Below are 26,067 nucleotides of genomic sequence, written 5' to 3'. Positions count from 1 at the left end.
TGATCTCGGAGAACGCGAGCGGTCAGGCATGCTCAATCCAGCCTAGAGTAGCCGAACACAAGCCAGACGAGGTGGAAAGGTGAGCAGTTGCTGGAGAGGTGCGTCCGCTGCGATAAGGTTACTCGGAAGCAGGTGCAGAGCTTAAAAAAAAAAAAGAGAGAGAGCGATCTCAGGGTAGGGGGTGGGGCTTGAGCCATTAACAATATATCTAAGAGGTTGCATTTACTCTGGTTATTTTTCCTGTGCCTTCTGCTGTTTTGTCTGTAAGGAGATGGGACCCTGCGAAGGGACTGAATTCAGGACGCCAGTTTGCACTTGGAGAAGGGCGTGGGAGGTTTGGCTAGTCCGAGTTGCAGCTGTCTCAGAATTGAAAGTCACCAGCTGCAATTCTGTAAAATATACCCATTTCACGCTGTTACCTTAACACGGGTAACGTGTGACGTCCTCGGGGATAAATTTATTGTTGTATTTATTATTCCCATTTGTGACCTGCTCTTAATTTTTAACAACTTCTAAAGATCCTTAAGTCGTTGTAGAAAGTCTTCAGAATGTGGTTATTCTCCTAGGCCTTGTGGGAAGCGTTTGATGTGCAGATGGTCTGGATGTTTAGGCTTTTTCTTTAATTGTTTTTCTATTTTAAAGGTAAGTTGCCCAGAGTCATTCTGGCATTGGATGGCTTGTAAATCTAATAAATAAATGAATGTAAATATGTTCTAAAGCATGCAGAAATGGATTTATTAAATAGGATTTTCCCCCAATATGTCCCAATAATTTGGCATGCATTGCATATTATATAACTGCAGGGTATATGATACACTTTGCATGCAGAAGATCTCAGGTTGCAGCCCTGGCATCTCTAGATAGGGCTGAGAGAACAGCAAGCTAGTTCAGTTAACGTGGTACCTTCCAGATATGTTGAGCCTTTTGTTCATGGCCAGGTTCTTGACTGGTTCTCAAAACATTAAGTGCTTGAATGGGAGACCATAAAGAAACATTAGGCTTGGGAATTTGAAAACACCCTAGAAAAAGTTCATAGCAAACTAGGTCAATAATGCTACAAAAAATTATATGAATGTGTCTGTGAAGTCACCAGGATTTTAACTCAGAAGAGACTTTGAGTTGACATGCTGAGCTATTAATATTCTGAATTTGCCATAAAGCAGTTTACTATGTCAAATATCCTCCTTTATTGACAGCTGTATATTGTAAAATGTCGTGAAGCTTTTAGATTTAGCAATATGTCAGATTTTAAAATACTAGTGCAACTGTTTCCCTAATATCTATTTTCTGCTAAATTATTATAAAGTGGCTCAGTAACATTTAAACTTTCACGGAATGCTAATAAATAAAATTAAGCTATAAGGCAGCAACCTTTACTTGGAGAGAAGACTCTCTGAACGTGATGTGGCTTTTTTCAAAGAAACATGCACAGACATTTCAGTCTTAATGGAAAATTTATATCATCCTATACTGACCTAAGTGACAAATTTGCTCTTTGAGATGAATGAGGCTTATGGATTGAAGATGAGAAGGAAATAGGAATACAGATAGTTCTTGACTTATGACTACAATTAGGCCCAAAAATTCTGTTATTAAGTGAGACATCTGTCAAGTGAGTTTTCCCCTTTTTATGACTTTTCTTGACACAGTTATTTAGTTAATCAAGCTAAGTTAATCACTGCAGGTGATAAGTTAGTAATACAGTTGTTAAGTGACTCTGGTTTAACATTGACTTTGCTTATCAGAAGTTTGCAAAAGGGGATCAAATGATCCCGGGACACTGCAACTGTCTTAAAAATGAGTCAGTTGCCAAGCGTCTGAATGTTGATTATGTGACCATGGGAATGCTGCCATAGTCATAAGTGTGAAAAATGGCCATAAATATTTTTTTTCAGTGCCATTGGAGCTTTGAAGTCACTAAATGAACTGTTGTAAGTTGAGGACTACCTGTATGTGGGAAAGTTAGGCATATAACAGGAGGTTGAACTATATCTTTCAGAAAGGACAGCTTCAAAACATCAGTCTCTTATAGGAACAAACATCATCCTTGGAGTGAAGAGCTTTATGTAACTAAATGACCCTGTAATTATGAGGCAGGATAATCAGTGTGATAACACTCTCAGGCTACTAGCATCAGGCTTCTCCCAAACCATTACTGAAAAAAGAATGCAGGTAGAGATTCAGAGGCATAAAATATTATAAGGTTTTTAAAAGAAAACAAAAAGTTAGCAATTGTCAACAATAAGACTCAGACCATATATACTGAAGATCCAAGGTTTAATTTAACTTTTTTTTTCTGACCCATGTTGTAAGGGTTAAGTAATTGAAAGTTTGCTTCCACTTATATAATAGGATGGTCATCTATGGTATTTGCTTTGTAAAAGCCATGAAGAAAATATGAGTGTTGCTTATTTTAACATTGTGCCCTCCTGTAAGAATAAAGACTCAAAAAATGTTGTTTTGTAGCAATTTTCTATTATCCTATTTAATGATGGGGCAAATGAGGCAAGTGGTAATGCTACTGCTCTTTTCCAGTATATCATGTGGTGTACCGCTGACAACAAAGACAGAACAAAATATAACGATGGTTTCATCTCCATTTGAATTGCACCTGGTGCATCTGGATCTCAAGGGGGCTCCACCCAGAGTCTCATACCTGGCAGAGGTAACACAGTCTTTATGTGTATAATCGGGGAACTGATTTCTAGCTCCACCCAGCTCAAAAAAGTAGTCTTCAATCTATAAATTCTATAATTGCTGAGGAGAGTTCAATAGGAGTCTGGTGGCAGATAAATGTAATCAATCAGTCAATCAATTACAGTAACATTCCTATATCTATTTTGTATAGAGTAGCTGCAGTGCTACTACAATTCAGTTAACTCTGCAATTAAGAAGAACAATGGCCTGGAAAATAATACTTTAGAAATAATGGCTTCTAAATCAGCTATAACTGGCTTTGAAATGTGACATCAGGAAGAACTCAAGGGTTGTGCTGAATTAGGCTAGCCATATTTCTAGTACCACACTAAATAAGTAAATGTCTCTGGCAGCATAGGAGCATTTCCCACCTGTTTTCCCCAGCGATTTATTGTCTCGAATGCTGGTAGTACAATAATCCTTGAGTTATGATCGTAGTGGGGCCTGCCCATCATGCTGTACTTCACAACAGTTGTAACGTGAGTCAACCATGTGACTAACCAGATTTTTCGGCTGTGATCACTAAGTGAATGCTGCAATCATTAAGCAAATCAATACCGTGTTTCCCTGAAAATAAGACCCTGTCTTCTATTTTTTTGAACCCTGAAAAAAGTGCTTGGCCTTATTGCCATGCCCTCAAAAGCCCGATTGGCCTTATTATCAGGGGATGTCTTATTTGGGGGGAAACGGTAGTTTGCTGTGGACGTGGTTTTGCCAAAAACCTGAAATAAATGCCAGTTTTTGGCAAAATATGTTATAGAATGTGGTCAAATGTTTTATAACATTTTCAAATGTTATGAGATTGCAAATGGCCATAAATGCATTCCAGTTGCTGAGCTCTTGAAGTCCAGTGAAGTAATACGGTGGGATCAGTGATGGGTTTCAAAAATTTTTACTACCGGTTCTGTGGGCGTGGCTTGGTGGGCATGGCGTGGCTTGGTGGGCGTGGCAGGGGAAAGATACTATAAAATCTCAATTCCCATCCCATTCCAGGGAAAGGTTACTGCAAAATCCCCATTTCCTCCCGATCAGCTGGGACTCGGGAGGCAGAGAATAGATGGGGGTGGGGCCAGATAGAGGTGGTATTTACCAGTTCTCCAAACTACTCAAAATTTCCGCTACCGGTTCTCCAGAACTGGTCAGAACCTGCTGAAACCCACCTCTGGGCGGGATGACCGTCAGAACTGGGTATCTGGTTTATAAGTAATCCCCAGAGAGATCTGTCATAACTTTGAACAGTCACTGAGCAAATGGTCATAAATCAAGGACTGCCTGTATTATGTAACCATCATGACTATTAGCCATTATCTTCTGTGAATTTATCTAATCCCTCCTACCTTGAGATCATATTTTCCAGCCATCATCTTTCCATTGCATCCATTAAATACGTGCTATGTGTTGTTCCTATTAGTTGTTCTGAATCTCCCACATTCACTTGAAATCTATGAACCTGGGTTCTAGCATTTTGAGAGAAGAAAGCTGATTCTTCCCCAATTTTGTACTGTATTATTATTATTATTATTATTATTATTATTATTATTATTATTATTATTATTATTATTAATTATTATTATTATTATTATTATTTATTGAATTTATATACCGCCCTTCTCCCCGAAGGGACTCAGGGCGGTGAACAGCCGAAAATTAAAATAACATACAATATAAAAGTTAAGATAACTAAAAATAAATTAAATTAATCAGCCTCCCAATTTAAAACCCCAAGCTATACAATTAAAAACTAATCCATAAAACCTATTCAGGCCAGGCCGTATGCATGCATATTGTATGCATACAGTTTATAGTTTCTCTATAAGAAAGGAGAATACTGAAGTAGATTCCGCTCTATGTTTGTCTATTTTTTAAACAGGGAAAAAAAGTTTAAAATGCTATCTCACAAGATCTAAGGCTAGGGATCAATATATCCGGGAGGCATTTTCTAAGGCCATTGTTTTCTTATAAAATTAAATGTAGCAATTCACCATTGACTAGAGATTTGAGATGTTTTATGCAACCAACAGATCTTCCCATTGCTCAATGTCCTGGGTGCAAATGGTATTCTCCTTGAATATGAGGATATGTACCCTTATGATGGAGAACTGAAGCCACTCCGAGCAAATGATGCATACAGGTATGTTAGCCAGGTGGTCATCTCAGAAGAGCCAACATTGAGACATAGTCTCTGGTTCTCTTGTCTCTCTGAAATTCAGATTTTATAGAGCTGTACCAAGTAATTGGAACTGATATAAATTTACTACTGAGGGGCAAACAACTTTTTAAATATCCCACAAAACCAATTCCATTTAGTGCTAATGTCTTCTCTTTGCTCTGTACTGGGTAGTGGTTTAGAATCTAGAGCAGGGGTGTCAAACTGACATCACGGAGGCATCACAAGACGTATTGGGACTTTTTTCCCCTTCGCTAAACCGGGCATGGGCGTAGGCAGCGCATGACACATCTGGTCCATGGGCAGGGAGTTTGACAGCCCTGAACTAGAGTATTTAATATTTAGTTTAAATTTGCTGCAGGTATGGACATATAAAGTAGATGCAATCTGTCCACTATGCAAAGGAAACACATCCATGTAAGATGGAATTCTAAACAAAAAAAAACTGGCATTAAATGTATAATTTATTAATAAATGTCTCTCCTTCTAGTCCCGCTGAGGTTAAAGAGATTTTAAAGCTGGCAAAGTCGCATGATTTAGAAGTTATCCCCTTAATACAGACGTTTGGACATATGGAGGTAAGTGCCAGCTCCTAGTTAGGGACGATTCACCACTGTTTGTTTTATTTTTTGCAATTCTGAGTTGTTTTATTGATAGGTTTACTTAAACAGACTTGCATTTGTAGGTATGCAATTTTCTGGATTTGCTTTGGTTTATGGATTATTGCCTCTGGTTCTTGCTTCCCCTGCAGTTTGTTTTGAAGCACAAAGAATTCTGCCACCTCCGGGAAGTGGCAATGTTCCCCAACACAGTGAACCCCCATAAAGAGGATTCCTTGAAATTGGTTATTGCAATGATAGAGCAAGTAATGGCATTACATGACGATCTCCGATGGTTTCACATTGGCTGTGATGAGGTAATGCTTGGAAACATGAGCTGAATTTGATCAGGGAAGACAGGGCCATTTAGCAGTGGTCATAGCCGTTCGGCACATTAATATGTTTCCTTGTAGGATTTTTTTTTTTGGTTAAATTATTTATTTGTTAAATTTATTTGTCGCCTATCTTGCCCTGGGGCTACTTGAGGCTATTTTAATGTTTCCCTTCATGCCAACTTCCCTAGGATCATTCTGATCAGCTTTTGTTATGCATCAAAACTTACACTTTTGTATCTTTTATTTTAGCCACTTGCATTAACTTTTCTGTTACTTTGATTGTACCCTGGTGCAAGGAAGTTTAGGAAACCTCCTTGCAAGACAAGGTTGAAAACACAAAAAACATATATTTCAGTTAGCTGCTTTCCTGAAACAAAATATCTGTGTTTCAGTTGTTTTGGTCTACACAAAACACAAAAGCTGCTTTGTTCTAGATACTGACTAAAACGTGTTTTTCTGAGCACAAGTGGGGGTGGGGTCAGTGGAAAAGTGAGCAACAGCTCAAGGAAAGCGTAGGCTGGTGGAATAGGCCAAATTGGGACATTGGCAGTAGAGGTAGCTGAAAGGAAAAAGGAAAGGGGAGACAGTACAAAGATGGACAAGCAGGTCATCACAAAGTCCATGCAGAGAGATGAGACGACACACTAACATTGTTCTAGTCACCCTGTAAAACAACATAATTCCATTGGATTTTGTTTCAGTCAACACCCAGAGTAATTTCATGGTTTATTTCATATTTGCAAGAAAATGTATTTTCCATCATGTGCACACCTATACTTAGATTAATAATAACAATTCTGCCTATCCATCCTTGCTACTATCTGCAATCTGATATCATGAGATATTTTCTTATAAACAACACAGTATAGTTTAACTTTACTATTTCATAAACATTGGGATACAATTAATAATGCCTGCAGGATTTTGTCAGGTTTCTCAGTGAGGGAAATCACAGATCTCTAAACACTTAAAAGTTGAGCCTGACTCCTCACTGTGACATGGCTAAAGATTCCCAGATGCGGCTTTGCTAAATTAGAATCTTTATTTCTGACAAGAATGAACCCACACAGAGTGGTTGATTGCCTGCTGTTAGTGCAAAATAGTACAATAATTTTATACTTGAGGTGTGTGTTAAAACCAGATTTCTTTTGATTTCTGCCTTGTCCACATCAATTTTTCAGATGTAGAATTTTGGGTTTTGCTGGTTTTCACATTCATTAGTCCATTTTAACATGACCTGACAGAAGGAATAGCAGTAATAAATGAAATTTTCCCTTCTTTCTTTTCATGGTAAAGATAATCATTCTGAATGCGAAAAGCAGCTCTTTGATCATTTGGGAAAGCCTGTTTCCAAATGACATAGCAATATAGAAGGTACCCTAAAGAAAAAATATCACTGAACAAAAATTTTGATTTTATATCTTCAGGTGTATTACCTTGGTGAAGGAGAAGAATCCAAGGAATGGCTGCAGCAAGAAGAAAATACTATTGAAAAGTTGTGCCTAGCCCATATGAAAGCAGTGGCCAGTCATGTAGTCTCAACCCATCCCGCAGTGAAACCAATTGTGTGGGATGACATGCTGAGGAAAACGAGCAAAGAAACTCTGAGAGGTAGGTAGTCAGTTCAGGAGAATTCCAGCTGCAGTTTTGGAATATTGGAGCAAACTCAATGATTTCTGAGAGGTCACTTTTCATTAGTCACATTTGCACTAAATAATAAGCCATTAGGCTTGCTTAATATGAAAGTCCCTGCTGACCAGAATAGCCTGACTACCAGATCTCCTACCTGTATTTGTTTGGGGTCTCTCACACACACTATCTCCTTTTGAAATTATCTGTATGAAATAGTCATAAATAAATTATGGCTAGTATCTATAGCTAAATTGAGCAGGAAGGAACATGCATTTGGGTAAGATTAGCTGTTTAAAAACCATACTGTATGGACATTTGGTAATTGTGTTGCTTGAAAACGAGCCAGTGGGCACACAAATATCAACCAAACCTCCTTTTGTGCACCGTATTGGGAATATAAGCATTATAATCCCATAATCTCTCAAGGATTTTGAGGTACTTTTGCAGAAGAAAGACCAATTATAATAACTATAAAGGAAAATTTCCTTTCTTTCTTTTCATAGTGGAGATAGTTATTCTAAATGCATAATGAAACTCTTTGACCATTTGGAAAAGCCTTTTGCATTTTTCATACAAAAAGTATGTTTGTTTAGTAACTATTTCTACCAACTATTTTGGAGTCTGAACATCATAAAAAAAAGTAAACACTTGAACCTAGTAATTTTTTAAAAAGATGGATAAAGTCAGATTGCTAAACTGTTTGAAGTGAAGTTCTTTTGGGAACACTAAAGACATACACACAAAAAATACACAATTAAGGCATTTAAACTTATAATTATTATAATTAGCACTGACAAGGATGTCTATTGTGAACAGGGAAAAACAGTTTAAAAATAAAAATCCCAAAACTATATAAATGCTCCTGCTTCAAATAATAGGAAATGATTTCAAAATGTAGAAATACCTTAAAGAAATGAATTGGAATAATACTAAAGATACTGTTGAATTAGCGGTAAATGAAGTTCTGATTTGATACAGAACTGAGAAATTGCCGGAGGATTGTATCTTCTTCAGTTTTGCCCTCACAAACCATTTTTGGGGTTGGGACCAAGAATTTGACGTATACCTCCACATTCTCCATAATTATCCAGAACTGGTATAAAATTAAAATAATTTGAAACAGTAAGAAAGGAAAAACATTGTTAAATCACCATATCTTCCACTATTTCACGACTGCATGCTAAAATCCCTTGTTTTGCTAAAATCACTTTATTCCTGGCTTTATTAATCCATTCTGAGAGAGGCAGGAACTTTCTTTTCAGAATCTGTTTTCTAAATTACAGAAAGAAGAATTGTTCATACAAAACAGAGAGCAAACATCACAAAGGTTTGATCTTCACAATCATTTACATTTCTGCTTCTTTCCAGATTCTGGGTTAGCACAACTGATAGAGCTGATGATTTGGGATTATTCTCCTGATCTTGAGGTGGAGACTAAAGGTTTGTACTTGGATGTTTTCACTTGAAAAAATGTAACTAAAACACACAGTCCTGATGATCAGAGTAAATACAGCTTCCCAAAGCCCTGCATTCAGCAGATAGTATGTTACGCTAAAATTGGGATTAAATCTCCATTTAGGCAGGAAGGTCATTGGATGTTGCCAGAATATGCTTGTTTAGCAACAGTCCCCTTTTGCTCACACAGAAACATACACATCATCTAGAATTAAACCAAGGTGGAAGCAGCAGAAATATTGCTACAGAAACAACCCATTTGCTGGTGTTTCTGCCCTTTTTGCTCTTTTCCCAAAAGATTAATGGCTTCTAATTATAAGCTAGCCATTTATTTGATTGGGATAAGATATGGATCGAGTCATGATTACAGATTTTGATTAAGGTCTGACAGTCTGAATTTGCATAGTGTGCTAAACCAATGGACTGTATGGCTTAGCATGTATGAACCACATCCATTCTATCATCTTAACAAAATTTACAATTATTCTCATGGACAAGATATATAAGCAAGAAATGAAAGCTTATTTCATTTGTTGACATATGTTAAAGTAAAGAAATAATTAGCTCTTTGCTTCTAAGTCTTTTTTACAGTTTCATTTCAACAGGTACAATTTGTGCAATTATTCTTAAAAAGATATTGGAAAGAGAAAGTAGGCATGTTTTAATAATAAACCTATCAGTGCAAAGAAAAGAATCTCTGTGGGAAAGTCCCACTCATTTCAAAAGTTTTAAAATTATTACCTAGGTGAAATAATAATCATAATCATAAGTAGTAGTGTTTAGAGGTATGTTTTTGAAAAAAGAAGTTAATATTAGGCAAATTCAGATCCTACATTTTAACTGAGTTTATCAGCTCTGTAGACAGAGCCATAGAATCACTATCTTTTAATACTTTATTACTAATCTGAATTTAGGTTTGTACTTGTTGCAAATCAGCTGTAAGAACAGGGCCTTAACACCCCAAATTTTTCATAAATTTTGCCCATAAATTTTCCCTTGCCTTTTAATAGTTCATGCAACCCGTGTCATTGCTGTCTCTTTTTTATGCAGCCAATCTCATTGAAAAGTACCAGAAGTGTAACTTCTCAAAATTCTGGTTTGCTAGTGCCTTTAAAGGAGCCACTGGAGTAAACCAGTGCTTGACACTCATTGGACATCATCTTAAAAACCACGAGCAATGGCTGAAAGTGGCTAAGAGCTGTCCTGCTGGTATCATAAGAGGAATCACTCTGACTGGCTGGCAAAGGTAACTACATGGTATACAGATCAGTAGACATTATAGCATTATTAGTATATTGAAAATTGGAAGAGCATTCTTAAAATTGGTTTGGGCCAATTTTTCATATTAAATTATCATACATAATTATGAAGTCCTAGTTTAAAAAAAAAAAGCTTTAAATTCCTGATCGTGTTGAGATTATTGTGTTGGGACTTGAGACAAAATTTCCACTTTCTCCATTTAATTTAATGATTGTCTCCAACTGAGTCCAAACTTCTTTGGCATCTTCTGTTTGTATCATTTTCACAACTATCCTTAGTTCCAGATTTCCTAAGACCCAAGATTTCCTTTCATATTGCATCTCCTAATAATTGTATTACATAAAGGTGTTCAGACACACTGGAAAAGCACATTCAGATGTGTTACTTGTGTTAACTGAAGAAGTGTGTTTTCCTAAAGTTCTTGCAATCTGAAGTGCTACTGCTATACTGCCTCACTAGGCCTGCATTTTCTTCTTTAGGTATGATCACTTCTCCGTTTTGTGTGAACTTCTGCCTGTGGGAATTCCATCCTTAGCCATATGTCTCCAAGCATTAAAGAATGGTACAGTATGGTTCTTTCTTCAGTCAGTTAAACACATGCTTAGGATCTATCAGTTCTTTGAGGTAATCCAAACAAGAACTCACAACCATGAGTACTAACACTAACTTTATTGTAACATTATAGTAACAGAATCTTGCAAGTCTAATAACACTTCTCCCCTCTCTGCTTTTATTTTAAAGAGAACTAGGAAGAGTCCCTTCACTCTATTTCCTCTGTGTTCCTCCTGTCTCCCAAAGTTATTCTCACAGCCATTTAACAGCATCACAATAAAAACACAAAAAATATTTTATTACAAGTTTAATAAAGCATACACTCAAAACTAAAAAAAAAAAATACGCCAACAAACTATAAAAAATACAAAAATAAGCAAAAATAAAAACACAATAAACAACAAAAATTATGAACAATCTAGGCATACCGTCTGTATCAAGTTTTAAACAATGTATCAACATTTCAAATAAAAAAACCTTGTAAAATGTCTTGAAATATGTGCCAATAGAAAATTTTTTTACTAGTAGAATGCTTTTTCAAAAATAGATACATTACACATCTTGACTCCAGTACTTACTATTCAGAATAGTATTGCTTTTCTAATATCTCAAAATAAGGCTCTTAACAGTTCCTCATGCCTGATAACCAAATTTCCTAAAAACAGTAAATTTCCACATTTTTGGAATGATACGTGTATTAAAATATTGTTCCCAAAAATTCCAATAACTCACAAGATTAAACCATGCCAGCATTGCAAGGAAATTTTGGGATTACTAATATCAAAAAATCTGGATTCCTTTGAAATACCTTTTTCACATCTAATTTAACCCATATTTTTTTTAGGTTTTAAGTTATAATAGGTAGCTGTGTTCTTTCACTACATTTAGTACTTTATATGGCTAATTGTTTTATATCAATATGTGAGATAACAAACAGGAACTTGAGGCAGTGATAAAGTGGTTTGTAACTCCCTTAGTTCCCTTAAATATTTTAGCCCTATCTTAGATATTCCCTATATGGCATCAAATAGAAAAGATTATCAGATAATTTTAAGCTATTTACATATTTATTTAGAACTTCAGAGACAGATATAATCTGAAGGAGATTACAGATGCCACATGTTAAAAGTGTTTATAGGATCAACATCTTTTCAGCAACAGGAGCGGGATGGGCAAGGTGTATCCAGAGAACTGATATAACTGAGGAACATCTGAACAGGACCTTTACTGCAATTATCACCAACATGAAATGAGGTAGCAGGAGCATGTCTGAACACTAATGACACATTTTTGGCATTCCTCAACTTTCCATTACTATTGTAATAAATTGCTGTACAAGATAATTATTCAATTTTGTTTCCTTTTCCAAATTTTATGCTTAAAAAAGCTCTTCTTTGGATCTTTAAGGTGGCTATTCAGAAAAAGTGAGAGAAGATGTAGAAAAATTACTGGGGCTCTCCCATTTGGAAATAGACAGCTTCATGAGGTAAAAGTACCAAGTTTTTCATTATTATTGAATTATTATTACAAATTAAATCTACTCCTACTCATCTTCAAAATAAGGATTTCAGAGTGCAACATTAGAGAATTACAACATTTTGTTTTGCCTTAAAATTGTGCCAAAATCCCTTTACTGTGGCATTTCAGGAACAGTTCAGCTCTTTCTGGAAGTAATCCTCCAAAAGCAGAAGTGGTTTGAGATATCACAACTCATAAAACTGTTGAACCACACCCAAAATGGCATAGTTTGAAGGGGAGATGTTCCAGATTTCTCTGAAACATTCCATTATCAAGTTAGTGAGTTTTGCACATCCTTTCTCCTAAATTAGAAGTAAGCAAAGCTGCATAATACATTTTTTAACTTACATGGAAGGGATTTCCAAGGATAATAATATCTTGGAGGGATAGTGAGGCCATTGAAAAAGGAGGTATAAGACCACAAGTTGACATCCTTGTCTTAAATATTTAGCAATCCAATCAAGGTTAATTAAATTACAGGTAGTCCTTGAGTTATGTTAATTTGTGTAGTAACCATTCAAAGATATAATAGTGCTGAACAAATGGTACTGACCATGGGTCCTTGTAATTTTGTCCATTACAGCATTCCCATGGTCATTTGACTGTGATCTGGGCACTCAGCAACTGGCTTGAATTTCCAACCATTGCTGTACCCATGGTCATGTGAATATAATTTGTGACCTTTCCTGCTGACTTTCCATATCAGTGAGGAAGCCAGCAGGAAGACAAAGATATGTCTTCCATTTCTGAAGATTTGATAAAATCTGTTCATTGTCATTGGATAGAAAACTGCCATCCATTTCTGCTTTAACAACTCATTTAGCACTCATTCATTCTTCCTCTAATGACATCTAATGACATCTAATATACTAATGACATCTTATTAAGAGAGACATAAGCAAATATGGCAAGGACATCTGTGCCAAGTGAGATTTTTGTTATTGAAGTTCTTTATTGTGAGGAAGTCAACAACTATACATTTTTTTCCTGCAGTAGATTGATCTTTCTACTGATTAGAGAAGACCAAGGCTTATCCTCTTCCCTCATTTAATAGGTACCTGAATAGGGTTCAGGCATCATCCATAAAGGCCTAAATGATCAGGAAGCTCATTCTTTCCCAATATTCCCGTCTGGACTATTGTAATGCTCTCTACATGGGGCTCCCTTTGAGAAGCACCCGGAGGCTCCAACTGGTCCAGAATGCGGCTGCGCGAGTGATAATGGGGGCGACTCGTCGCTCCCATGTAACACCTCTCTTGCGCGAGCTGCAGTGGCTCCCGGTGGTCTTCCGGGTGCGTTTCAAGGTGTTGGTTACCACCTTTAAAGCGCTCCATGGCTTAGGGCCTGGATATTTACAGGACCGCCTGCTGCCACTGATTGCCTCCTACCGACCGATACGCTCCCACAGAGAGGGCCTCCTCAGCGTGCCATCGGCCAAACAATGTCGACTGGCGACTCCCAGAGAGAAAGCCTTCTCTGTGGGGGCTCCTGCCCTATGGAACGAATTGCCCCCGGATATACGAAGGATCCCCGACCTCCATGCCTTCTGTCGTGCACTGAAGACCCTGTTATTCCAACAAGCCGGTCTGATGGGACAATAATTTTAATTGGGTTTTAAATATGGGTTTTAATATGGTTTTATAAGGATTTTAGAATGGGAATTTTAAATTTGGCCAAAATTGAATTATTTTAATATGGTTTTTAAATTTGTCTTGTATATTGTTTTATTATGGCTGTTCACCACCCTGAGTCCTTCGGGAGAAGGGCAGTATATAAATATAATAAAATAAATAAATAAATAAATTTTATTAATATTTTTTTAAAAAATTCCCTTTTAAAAAGGCTGTCCAGAGTAATTCACAATCAAATGAACAATATAATATTTAGTCACTTACAATGAATAAAATGTTTTTTTCTAGCCACTTATTATGAAAGCTGATGCAGATTCTCTTTTTGAACAGTGATATCACAGGGACTTTCCCAGGAAATGAAATTCTCTCATTTGTGACTCAAATTGCGTTTTACCTCAAATCTTCAGTAGATGAACTTTTGGAAAATAACAGGTGAGAAATTATCCCCCCCCCAAAAAAAAAGTTGATTCTTAGATATTCTTATATATAATTTAATTTGCATTTGTATAAAATACAGTATCATTTTGTTATGTATTAAATTACCCAATAAATACATCATGGTTACATGGCATTTAAAGAGTATCAATATTGTGTTAAATGGTCCTGAATAAATGCCTTCTAAATTTTAAATAGAATAAATGGACTTATGTGATGTCTCTCAACTCATTGTTTTTGTTCATTCATATCAGTCTGAATTTTTAGATATGTTACAGGTTGGTTTAGTCCCTACCACAGAAAAAGAAAGAAGATCCATCCTATAATGATTCATCACTTTCAGCCAGATGCCATAAGGTAATTCAAGATCTGTGATCTCACTCAAAGTCTGCATTTTTAAAGCTTAATTTGGGACAGACAGATGGCTATAAGTCTACACTCTTGTTCAAACCCATCAATACAGGCAGTCCTGTAGGCTGAGACTTAAGTGATGTTCTTTATGGATTCAAACCACATTCAATCTGGTTTAGAGCCATAATTAATGGAACTTACATTATTAGTCATAACAGATATATCTCATTGATTTCGGTGCATCAGCTCAGATATAGTTATGTATGTTATTGTAAATTTTGGTCAGCTGACAGTCTATAACTTAATCAAATTCAGAAATAGCAAAATATTTCCCTTATTACCTTATTAATAAAAGTAAATTATTCACTGATTCACTTGTATGTGGTTGTATGTGTATGTATCAAATAAGTAACACACTTAAAAGCAGAGAGATGAATAAAAACAAATATATCTATCCCCTATTTTTGAATTTCCTCAAACTACAGGACTGTTGGAAATCATGAATTATTTGTGGAAATTTAAATTGCCAGCTTAAAAGGCTTTAAAAAAGAACGTTGACAAAGTACTGGTCGTTCATGGGACGTGAAAGGTGAATTTAGCTAGGCAGAAATGTTAATATCTAGAGACGAGAATTAGTAGAAGGATGGGCTGAGACATAACTAAAAATATGAAATGGAACTGGATATTAGGTGTCAGAAAATGATAAAAGAAATTGAATTGTGGAGAAAGAAACACATAGGATCTGAAGAAAGAAACAGGCTGAGAAGCAGAATCTCTTCAGATCTCAGAATCTTGAATACACAGGAGAGAAAATAGGATTATACAAAAATTAGAAACATGAGTGACTTCAGAGATGGGAAACATGGTGAAATAGATTGTATTTAATCAGATTGTTGGGCCCTCAAGGCAGTATTATCTATATTGACTGCAGTAACGCTCAACAGGCTCTTTAGAGCCAGGTAGAGAGAAATAGAGATCAGCAAATCTTGCACAGTACAAAGGAGAACAAGGTTGCATAATTGAAGAAATAGAGTTGACAAGAAGGAAGCTTAAATAAGAAGGGAACACATTGAATTGAAAAGTAATGGGGAAAGTAATGTTTTAATGTCCTATTTAATGCTGACTATCAACTAGAGAATGAATACTTCTGCCACATCATACTCCTCTTGCATCTTCTCCTATGTGCATCTTCTTTGTAGCACAAGGTATTTTATTTAACATATGGCATCACTTTTTTTGCTTAGGCTTCTGACCAAATGGACTGTTCTAACAGAAGAATTGCAAACAGCCATGAAAAAGATCTTCTACAGCACTGCTATAGAAGAATGGATAGAAGAAAATGTCCAACCAAGCCTTCAAAGACTTCAAGGAACAGTAGATGATCTGAACTGTGCAGTACAGGAACTGTCTTAGCATTTTGATACATGACTTTGCTAATTGGAAACTCAACTTTCAGCTAGAATCAAGCAAATAAATAATAGGGTATGTCCAGATGAATTTTAATACACTTGGCATTATGATGAAAGTCTGAGGTTATAAGAGATATGAGTCTTCTTTCTATCATGCTTCTACATATTTGGTGGAAAGGTATACACTGTAAAATTTCCAAATTTAAAAATCATGCAGACACTTTAAATAAATATTATTAGTATGCTTAAAATATTTCCTCTGAAGTGTGAGAAAAGTTAAGTTTTTTTTCTCAAAGTACTACAATAGTTAGGAACTTCTAATTAAACAGTGGTGGGACATTCAGGATATAGCAAGCGGATTATCTTCATGCAATCAAAAATTTTAAGGAATTCATAAAAACAAGTGAGGATTAGCATACAGACAATTTAAAAATGGGCTTGTACAAATTAACAGGACTTTACACGAGATTGTAATGTGTGAGAGAAAGCACGCAAGAGAATCTCTTCCATTTAACTAAGTCTGTTTATAAATTGATAAGTAATCTTGCATTTGTTACACAATTTCTTGAAGCTGTGCATTTGAACATATAGTGATTTCAGCTATTAAAGCACCAACTGTTCCTCTGCCAGATATTTAATACAGGAAAAATATGCAATTTTGTTAAAGCAACTCTACTTTTAACTTCAGATAGGCACCTTTCCATTTTAAATATTAAGGTTCATCCAGGCAAGAACTTTAATTAAATAGTATTTTCCAATAAATCAAACTGCCTGGCTAAGATTAGTTTACAACCCAAATGTTTATAAATAAATGTTGAACTTAAGACTTTTTTCAGAATTATATAAAAGAGTGCCTGTCTTATCCTAGTCAGAGATACCAATCACATTTCCAAGAAGTTGTCAGATTGCTTCCAATAGAATATCTTAATATTGACCCCAAATAACCATCTGTAATAAGTTCTGAGATGAGCAGTGAGCATTAGATTCCATGTACCAGAACAGGTGCCTAAATTTCCTTATGCAGCTCAGGTTCTCTGACCATCTCAAAGACACAAGTCTGTTAAATTCAATTTGATATAGAATCATTTATTTTAATGTTCTAATTATAATCTCATTTAGATGGATATTTCTTCTACTGTATCAATTTCAGCGAATTTTTGTCCAGTTTTTAAAAATGCATACATTTGTAGACACAGTTCTATTGCTTAATTATGCAAGAAAAAACTTTTACTTTCTAATGCCCTATTGCCAGGAAACAAATATAGAATGGAGTTTATAACTTTTCTTAAACCATTGTTATTTTTTTAAAAGCAAGTTGTTTTAAAAAGGAAGCATTAAAATGTTACAATAGTATTTGAATATCTGACAAGAAATATTAATACTGAGTATGAAACAGTGCAATAATTTTTAAATTATACAACTGAAAAACCACTTTATAAAGCACATCCACTTTCCAATTAACATCTTAACACTTTTCAAAAAACCCGACATATCTGAACAAAAATGTCCTTTTGACAATTATTGTTCAACAAGGTTCTACTCTAAGACACTTAGAAAATGACTAAAGTAATAATTGTCAAGACAATCAATATATTTTGAGAATTTCTAGAATGGGAGGTATTTACTTTTTATATCTGGAAACCAATGACCCTAACGACTTTTTAGTTTAATAAAATATACTGGATAAGCCTTTTTGATATTTTTTTTCTTTTTTTTTAAAAAAAACCCTCTAAACAGGAATATCTGACATATACTATTTTCCCCATTTTTAAAATAAAAATCCATCATTGAATTATCTATTAGACTGGATGTTTCCTTTGAACTGCAGTAAATTTAACAAAGACATTATTGGTACTTGGCCCAGTAGAAAATATAATCGCCATCAAACTAATATTAGAAAAATGGATATAATAATGTGAATCATGAGTTGAAAACAAACACACAAGCATGTGCACACACATACAAACTTTCTTTGTGCTTATCAATTTTAAGGATGCAATATCAAATGTGGTTCCTGTGGAAAAGCTAACAGTAATGTACCGCAAAGGAACAAGCCAAAGATGCATCTTTTTGAAAAGCTGCATTCAAAACAATCAATTTCAGCTCTTTACCTTTAAGAATTTATTATAGTCACTATTTATTATAGTTTACCCTTACAGACTCGTATCACCTCTGTGGGCCGTGATTAGAGAGCTAGCCTTTGATTGGAATCCCATTTATGTCCTTTTTTAGATAGGGAGAACTTAACTACCGTTGATCACAGACTGGTAACCACAAGTTTACAGCCTGCCAATTAACTACAAGCAGAAGTCAAGTTTTGTTTAAAACAACCTGGGATCAGGACAAATTCTATGTGTAATTACAGATCTTAATTGCTAAGACAATTAGAAGAGTTTCTGCGCTATGTAACATGTCTATGGCTTGCCAACTGGTAATGACTTGCAGGTGGGTCTTCTCTGGGGTTGTACCTGCTTTCTGAATGTTCTTTCCCTTTTGTTTAGGAAAAAAACAACAACCCAGAATCTGGGTGTAGTGCCAAACTGGTTTGCTCTGAAGCAAAAGCTTTTACATTGCTCCTCCTAGAGAAGTGCAGTTGTTGAGAAATAGCACGCCCCACATTCGAAGTCTATGGCCTCATGATACTCTCGCTGGAGGATTTTATTGAAATTTAAAATAATCACAAGGAGTGCAGAAGGGGAAAGAAATAGGTTCAAGACTTATCAGGAATTAGGTAATCATCTAAATTATGTCCAAATGGTATCCCCATCTGAAAATCTTTCGGTTAAAAGATCCATAGGTCTAGGCTCTAGAAAATATGGAAGACTTTTAAATTCCTTTCTGATTGTTGCAAATCTCTATGCTTAACATTATACACAGGAAGTTAACAATTAAAACGTTGTTTCTAGAACTTAAGAATGTAACATTCAAGTTTTATACCATTCAGAAAATGTTTGGTTTCCACATATCAGAGTTCATGTAACTATTTGTCCTTTGCTTGATCTTCGTCACTAACATCTGTTCCACTACTCGTTTCAAGGCCTTCATCAATCTGTAACTCGTTCAGTTCAAGGAAACCAACAATGACGTTGGCCACAGCCTCAACATCACTGAGGAAGAAAAAAATAATAGGCAAGATTTAATGAATCCAATGCCTACTTGAGCTGGTCACAAAAGTATGAAACTGCATCCATCTAGTAAAGGTAAAATGTTTACTAAAACATATAGCAAAATCTCTGGCCTTTATTGTTCCCATGTCTGTCTGAAAGAATATCACAGGGTTTTAATGTTAACTTTTATAACAGGGTTATAATGTTAACTTAAATTAAGTTTCAGTCTGATAAAAAAATATTTAAACAAAATTAATTAATTTTAAGGGTTTTCAAATGCCAATTCACTTCGTGATATATAATTAAGAAGTATTACATTAATTTACCTGAAGCACTATGCCTTTCCTGCTAACCTACTGATCTAATGGCTAACTGACAGGAAACAAGATACATAGAATGTATGGAAAAATTGTTAAAACACTTTCATTACAATAAATGTGTAGCTTTATTTCTTCTGAAGATGTATATAACATTTTTAAAAAGGGCCTTAAAAATCAGCTATATGTTCTATAACAGATATAATTAAAAACCTAAACTCATTTTAATTGGAGAAGAGAAAGGTTAACATTTCTGACATCTACACTTCAAAATTTCAAATTAAAATACATTTAAATTCATTCTGGAATAGATTGCAGTCATGAAAATGCCATAACTTTAAATGAGCCGTGGTGGCACAATGGTTAGAATGCAGTACTGCAAGCTAACTCACTGCTCGTTTCACGAGTTTGATCCTGACCTGCTCAAGGCTGACTCAGTCTTCCATCCTTCTGAGGTCATAAATGAGGACCCAGATTGGGTCAATAGGCTGACTCTGAAACCGCTTAGAGGGAGCTGAAAAGCACTGGGAAGTGGAATATAAGTCTAAGTACTATTGCTATTACTATAACTTTATAACTTTAACTGGAAAATGTAAGTTAATGCACAACCGAAGAATTTGAAAAGAACAATAGTAACAAAAGGACAATTGGGTTGTTGAAAATGTGATTGCCAATCTCAGGTTAAATGATACCTCCTAAGATACTCCAAATAATGACAAAGGAGAAAGTTCATACATACCTTCTGCAGCCCATCACTGCATTCTGTGTTAGAGGGTGTGAAAATCCAGTGCCAAATCGCAGTACAATTACGTACCCCTTCCCAAAGTAACGAACCTTCTCTTCTTCTACATTCACAGCCTGTATTTCATCCAACGGAACAACCACTATTTGCAAGGAGCAAACACTGAATTGTTAGTAAAATAATGTCAAGCAATGCTACGTACAATTCACACAAAAAAGTAGTAAAAACTATCTGGATCTCCTTGCATGCCCTCAACTGCCTCCTATTAATTTTAGGGCCAACAGAGCTAACAAGCATCGACCCTAGATAGGAGACTTTATGAATTCTTCTTTAGAAAATACTAGCATGAGCTCTTTTTTCCCTCCTGCAATTTAGGTTTCTCCTCCCAGCACTTTTGAATGATGATTTGTACATTTCAAGGCAAGAATGGAGTTCATCATTCATGTAGTGAATTTTTTTAAAAAACAACAGACTCCAAGAATCTCTCAAACGCTAATCATAAATTTAGTTTGTGTAGTGAAGAGTGTGGTGGCTATGTGATTAGGATGCTGGATTGGAGGGTAGCAAGCCCATGTTCACCAGAGTGCTGCTGTATGAAGGGATGAGCTCCCATCATTCACTCCAGCTCCTACTGACCTAGCAGTTAAAAACATGCAATCGCAAGTAGATAGATAGGTACCATTTTGGTGGCCACATTAATGGGATATGAAAGGAACTTCTATCTGGACATTCCCCAGTCAATAGTGATGTCACCAGCTAATCCTTTCAACCAGGAAGTGCCTTGGTATTTTCAACATGAACAAAAGCAAGTTTCTTAGTTGCCCTTTCATAACAAAATGATTACTAGCTTACAGACATGTCATTTTGATGTTAATACTTATTTTTTAGGAAAGATGAGTGTATGGTTTTTTTAGAGATTTAAGACGAGGATTTGCTGACAACTTTTCAAACAGTATGAAAGAGTTGTCCACTTTCAACTGTTACACAGCGAATTCTGTGTTTTAAAGAATTAAATATGTATCTTCAAAATCCTATGATAAATCAATCTACACTGTTGCATCGTAAAATTGTACTGCTTTCTTGTGCGCAGATTAATGGAATATGAAGCAAATATGGTCTTAGTCGCTATAAGCAAACTCTTGGTGGAAAATGGAGAAGTTTACTTGTTCATTGTCCAACCATTCTGGTATTCTTGCAATTACAGCATAAAATAAAAAATGGTTTCAAGTAGAGTTGAATTACGGGTATTTACAAGGATAGTGCCTTCTAGGATGTTTCTTTTACATTCTCATGTAGCTGATAACTGTAATGTTTCCTAGGGATCCCCTTTGAAGTACTAACTTGATCTAATTCTGCTAAGTTTTTTTTCAAAATCAACCAAGGTGATCCAAGTGCTGCCGCATCATGTAAGGACAAAATGAATAGAAGTTGCAAAACTCTAACTCTGAAGTCTCAGCAACCATTGGAAACAATCAACCTACTAGTTATTGTGAAAACAAAAATATTTATTCTCAAAACCAAAGACAACATTGAACAGAAATTTGTAGCAACATGGATTTGGCCTCTGCAGGGTTCTGAAGAAATTGTCATTTTCTTCAGGTTTTTGCAGAGGCAAAACGTTAATCTGCCTAAGCAAGCAGGTTAAAGAATCATTATGATCACAGCTAAATATACCTTACTACAATGTGTACACTGTCTGGCCGCTCTCAGAGGGTCAGATTAGGTAATCGTATCTCTTCAGCCCTTATTCTTAGCACTGGTACACCACAGGATTGCATGTTGAGTCCCTTACTCTATACTGTTATCACAACATATACTCTTTATGTGCATGACTGCATTTCTAGGCCCGCTAGTAATACTATTACTAAATTTGCAGATGATACAACAGTGGTGGGAATGGATGTTAAAGAGCCTTGGTGGCGCAGCAGACAAAGTGCTGTTAAGTAGCACCAGCTGCCTGCAATTACTGCAAGTTCAAATCTCGCCAGGCTCAAGGTTGACTCAGCCTTCCATCCTTTCGAGGTAGGTAAAATGAGGACCCAGATTGTGGGGGCAATAAGCTGACTTTGTATAAAAAAGAACACCGCTTGGAGTGGCTGAAAGCCCTACTAAGCAGGTATATACAAAAGTATGAAGGCTATTGCTTAACGCATTGTAAGCCGCCCTGAGTCTCCGGAGAAGGGCGGCATATAAATCCAACCAATAAATAAATAAATAAATCTCCGGGGGTGGGGGGGAGGATGAGTCTGCCTATTGAGTTGAGGTGGAATGGTTGCTTTCATGGTGTGGAGACAATAACTTGGTCTTTAACACAAGTAAGACCAAGGAGCTTATAGTGGACTATATAAGGAATAGATCAGACATCCAGCCCTTGCTTATCAATAGAGACCAAGTGGAGCAAGTGGCCAGTTTTAAGTTTCTGGGTGTTATCATAAAAGAGGACCTGACCTGGGGCACTCACATTGCAGCACTGGTCAAAAGGGCCCAGCAGAGTTTATACTACCTGAGACTTCTCAGGAAACAACTGAATGAAAAACTGCTGGTGACCTTCTACTGCTGCATCATAGAGAGCATTTTAATTTACTGCATCTGTATATGGTTTGCCGATTGCACAGTGGCAGATAGGACAGCACTCCAGAGGGTCAACATCATTGCCCAGAGAATCATTGGTTGCCCTCTCCCCTCTTTGGAAGAGCTCTATAGCTCCCACTGCCTTAAGAAAGTTCAAAACATTCTTAAACATCCATCTCATCCTGGGCACCCTTTTTTGGAACTATTACCATCTGGCAGACGGTACAGGATAATAAAAACAAGGACAAATAGGCTGAAAAACAGCTTCTATCCCAGGGTAATAACCATACTGAATTCTACAGTATAGTGCAATATTGGGTTTTCAATTTCAATTATAAAGAATGTAAAGGATTTATGTGTTTTTATTTTTATAGTTATAATGTACACTGAAGATGGCATTTAATTTCGTTGTACCATGCGCAATGACAATAAACTAAACTACATATGTCAGGGTGAAGTAAACATCTTACTTCTTTCTGTACAGCATGCACATGTTGCTTTACCTTGTTCGTGGCCAGCTCTTGAAAAGGTCAACAGCTTTTTGTAAAGGCTGAATGACTTTAAGTAAACCTTTCCTGCATCTTTCTCAAATATAGCTTCCTGTGTGAAATAAATAAATAAATCATCTTATGAAGCCATTTATTGGATGAGAAGAAAATAATCATAGTTGTCAGACAAGTATAAACATTCTTTTCTGTAACAATGTCAATAATTAAAAGAGTCAATATACAATGACTATTACTCCAAACCTCTGGATCATGTAAATAAATTTAGTCTCAGATTCTCCTTAAAAAGTAAAATCTAGAATTTCATATTTCCCATCAAACTCTTTATCTCTCAGTTTCAGAAAAAATTTAAAGTCTGAATCTCAAACTGGGTTGTTCCAATTTTGGAATGAGCTATTTCTTACTTGTTTTGACTCTGAAACAAACCTTTCTAATTTGTTGAATCACTTCCAGAACAACTGAAATTTCCAAACCAAAGTAGTTTTTTGATCAGAAAAGTTTGAGAAAAATCTATTCTGGATTCAACACATTCCATAATTGAATATTTTGTCTTTCCCCAATTTATTATCTGGCCAATAAAACTAACTTTTTTTGTAAGACATTACAGTACTTACTTCCCACTCTTCTAGGTTTTGTGCAGCTACAAAGAGACAGCCAACAAGATAAAAGAGTTTCCATCCCAGGGTATCTGAATAACAAAATAATATTTCAAATTATGAATACATTTCTAATTTACACTTTGTTTAAATTATTTGTAGGCATTAAAATGTGACTGAAGATAAAAAAATTAACAATCACATCAAAACTAAAAGGAGAGTGAATAGAAGTAAAGGCTAATTTAAGGCCAGCTAGTGTTAATTACAAATGCTTTCAACAGCTCACAAAATGTTAATACAAAAATGATAGAAACTGATACATTCCAACTGGTAATAATGTTTAAAACTGGCAATATACAGAACTAAAAGAAGACAGTGGAGAAACTCGTGCAGAGCCTATTGAAGCAAATACTGTGAGCTACCATGTAAGAGAGAAGAGGAAGGCCAAGACACCATCAACACTTGCTACTGCACTAACAAAAAATTGGCCATTTTGCCTCTTATATTTTTATTAGAAAATTAGTCATTCTACATAAGGGGGGGCGGCTGTTCATTGAATCAACATTTCTTAATAGTTTCACACTTCCTCTCTTCCTTGTGAGGTGTCTAGGAAAAATGGAAATATATACACTACAGAGTTCAGAACTGCAACTAATTCCTCTTGAGCCCACTAGATAAGGCACAGCACAAATCAGAACATAATGAATTTAAAGAATGGCAGAGAGAAATGTGAGCGTGTTTTTTAAAAAAATATATTAACAAATAACTAAACTTTTCTAGTGGATTTACCTTCACTATAATAAGCAGCAGCTATGCCAATGGAGGATATCCCTATAGAGAAAAAAAGAGAGGAATTAATTTGCAATTTAATTCTGCTATTTAAATATCTAATTAAACTGTATAAAAATACAAGGTAATGTTTGCACTTAGAGGCCTTTTAAAGATTAACTTCCAAAGAATCTTTTTACAAAATCTGATTCTAGCTAGTTTCTTGAACTCAATACAATGTCTGTTTATCTTAAAAACACCCTGGAAATTGTGTATCTGGTACTTTAGAGCTAGTTAGCATAAAATATAACCATCACTTTCAGAATTTGCCCACTTCCATCAATTTGATAATATATCTGATCCATTGTAATATTTCAGAGAGTAGTGAAATCTTTATTACACCTGTTCTAGAAGAAAAAAACATTAAAATTCTCTCTGACCTGATTCTCCCACTATTTTCTCTGCTGAGTTAAGAGGATTTTGCAAAGGATTAACATATAGTAATGAAAGGACAGTTAGAAATAGCATAGTGCCAACTATTATCTTGTTGAATTATACAGTAAGGACTTCCTGAATCAACTCAGATAACTGTTTGCAATAATAGAATGATTCTGTAGAAGTTGTATTAGAATAACTGAGGGATACTCTCAATAAATACATCCCAGGTCAACGACTTGAAAGTCAAAATTCTGATTACAATCAACATGCAAAATCCATCCATATATTCAAATCCATCCATATATTCAAATCATTGCCTAGAATATGGGAACAAGCAGTCTTGTTCTTATACAGTATTTGCTGCAATCTCCAGCCCTGAAGAGACAGCAAAAAATTGTCAAAATTGACACTCTTTTTTTTTTTTTAATGGACATGTCATTTGAGTTTTATTTTAGAAATTTGGGAGAAACAGGCTTACCTACAAGGATAGACCAAGATCTGATGCCCGGGGATCTCTTCAAGTGAAGGCGTGTGTTTGAATGACTTTCGACCTGCATATACATCTTTGGCAGCGGATAGGAAGCTACAGTGCCACAAAGCACTCACAAAACCTAAAGAACAACAAGGCAGGAAACCAACGTAAGCTGTTGTTTTCAAGCAAACTGCAGTTTGGCAGGAACTGTCCCCCCCATACAATTGTCCACCTTTCCAGCATTTTCCGCTATCCGAACCAAATGCATTCCCTCCCCCCAATATGAACAACACCAAAGCTCTCGTTTTCCACTCTCCAAACCAACAGCAAATGGATAAACTTCGTTATATTATTTTAATATTTAATATAATAAAATATATTTTAATATTTAAGGGTGCAATTAGCAAACGGGAAGTAAGGACGAATGGTTTACTTCCTCCCTTCTCCCTTCCCTGCACCGCCAGCAATCCATTCTAAGTAGTACAATCCTGAATAGACGAAACGGTCCA

General features: G+C 35.7%; 2 protein-coding genes across 5 annotated transcripts; one reads left to right on the top strand and one right to left on the bottom strand.

Annotated features, from left to right (window-relative positions):
* Nucleotides 1-57: 57 nt before the first annotated feature.
* On the top strand, nucleotides 58-20,991 carry HEXD (hexosaminidase D). Of its 4 annotated transcripts, XM_070937507.1 has the most exons (15): nucleotides 58-98; nucleotides 2,536-2,665; nucleotides 4,719-4,828; nucleotides 5,355-5,442; nucleotides 5,616-5,780; nucleotides 7,226-7,409; nucleotides 8,799-8,870; nucleotides 9,936-10,131; nucleotides 10,625-10,707; nucleotides 12,105-12,183; nucleotides 14,177-14,278; nucleotides 14,549-14,638; nucleotides 15,877-16,114; nucleotides 19,079-19,241; nucleotides 20,323-20,991. In XM_070937507.1, the coding sequence occupies exons 2-13, from the start codon at nucleotides 2,585-2,587 to the stop codon at nucleotides 16,043-16,045; spliced, it is 1,419 nt and encodes a 472-aa protein (XP_070793608.1). In that variant the 5' UTR covers nucleotides 58-98; nucleotides 2,536-2,584; the 3' UTR covers nucleotides 16,046-16,114; nucleotides 19,079-19,241; nucleotides 20,323-20,991. The 4 variants fall into 4 exon arrangements, with proteins under 4 accessions (XP_070793608.1, XP_070793605.1, XP_070793606.1 ...); XM_070937504.1 differs by lacking the exon at nucleotides 58-98 and having other exon boundaries at nucleotides 2,453-2,665; XM_070937508.1 differs by lacking the exons at nucleotides 58-98; nucleotides 4,719-4,828 and having other exon boundaries at nucleotides 2,604-2,665.
* On the bottom strand, nucleotides 18,863-26,067 carry CYBC1 (cytochrome b-245 chaperone 1). The gene is made up of 7 exons (XM_070937509.1): nucleotides 25,992-26,067; nucleotides 25,565-25,697; nucleotides 24,670-24,711; nucleotides 23,899-23,972; nucleotides 23,282-23,378; nucleotides 20,205-20,349; nucleotides 18,863-19,148 (listed from the first exon to the last, which is right to left on the bottom strand). Exons 2-7 carry the CDS (start codon nucleotides 25,647-25,649, stop codon nucleotides 19,022-19,024), a joined length of 570 nt encoding a protein of 189 aa, XP_070793610.1. The 5' UTR covers nucleotides 25,650-25,697; nucleotides 25,992-26,067; the 3' UTR covers nucleotides 18,863-19,021.

This window comes from Pituophis catenifer, unplaced genomic scaffold, assembly GCF_029215685.1.
Source record: "Pituophis catenifer annectens isolate HBS135680 unplaced genomic scaffold, rPitCat1.0.hap2 SCAF_2, whole genome shotgun sequence".
NCBI lineage: Eukaryota > Metazoa > Chordata > Lepidosauria > Squamata > Colubridae > Pituophis > Pituophis catenifer.
This window is presented reverse-complemented; position numbering and strand designations above follow the sequence as displayed.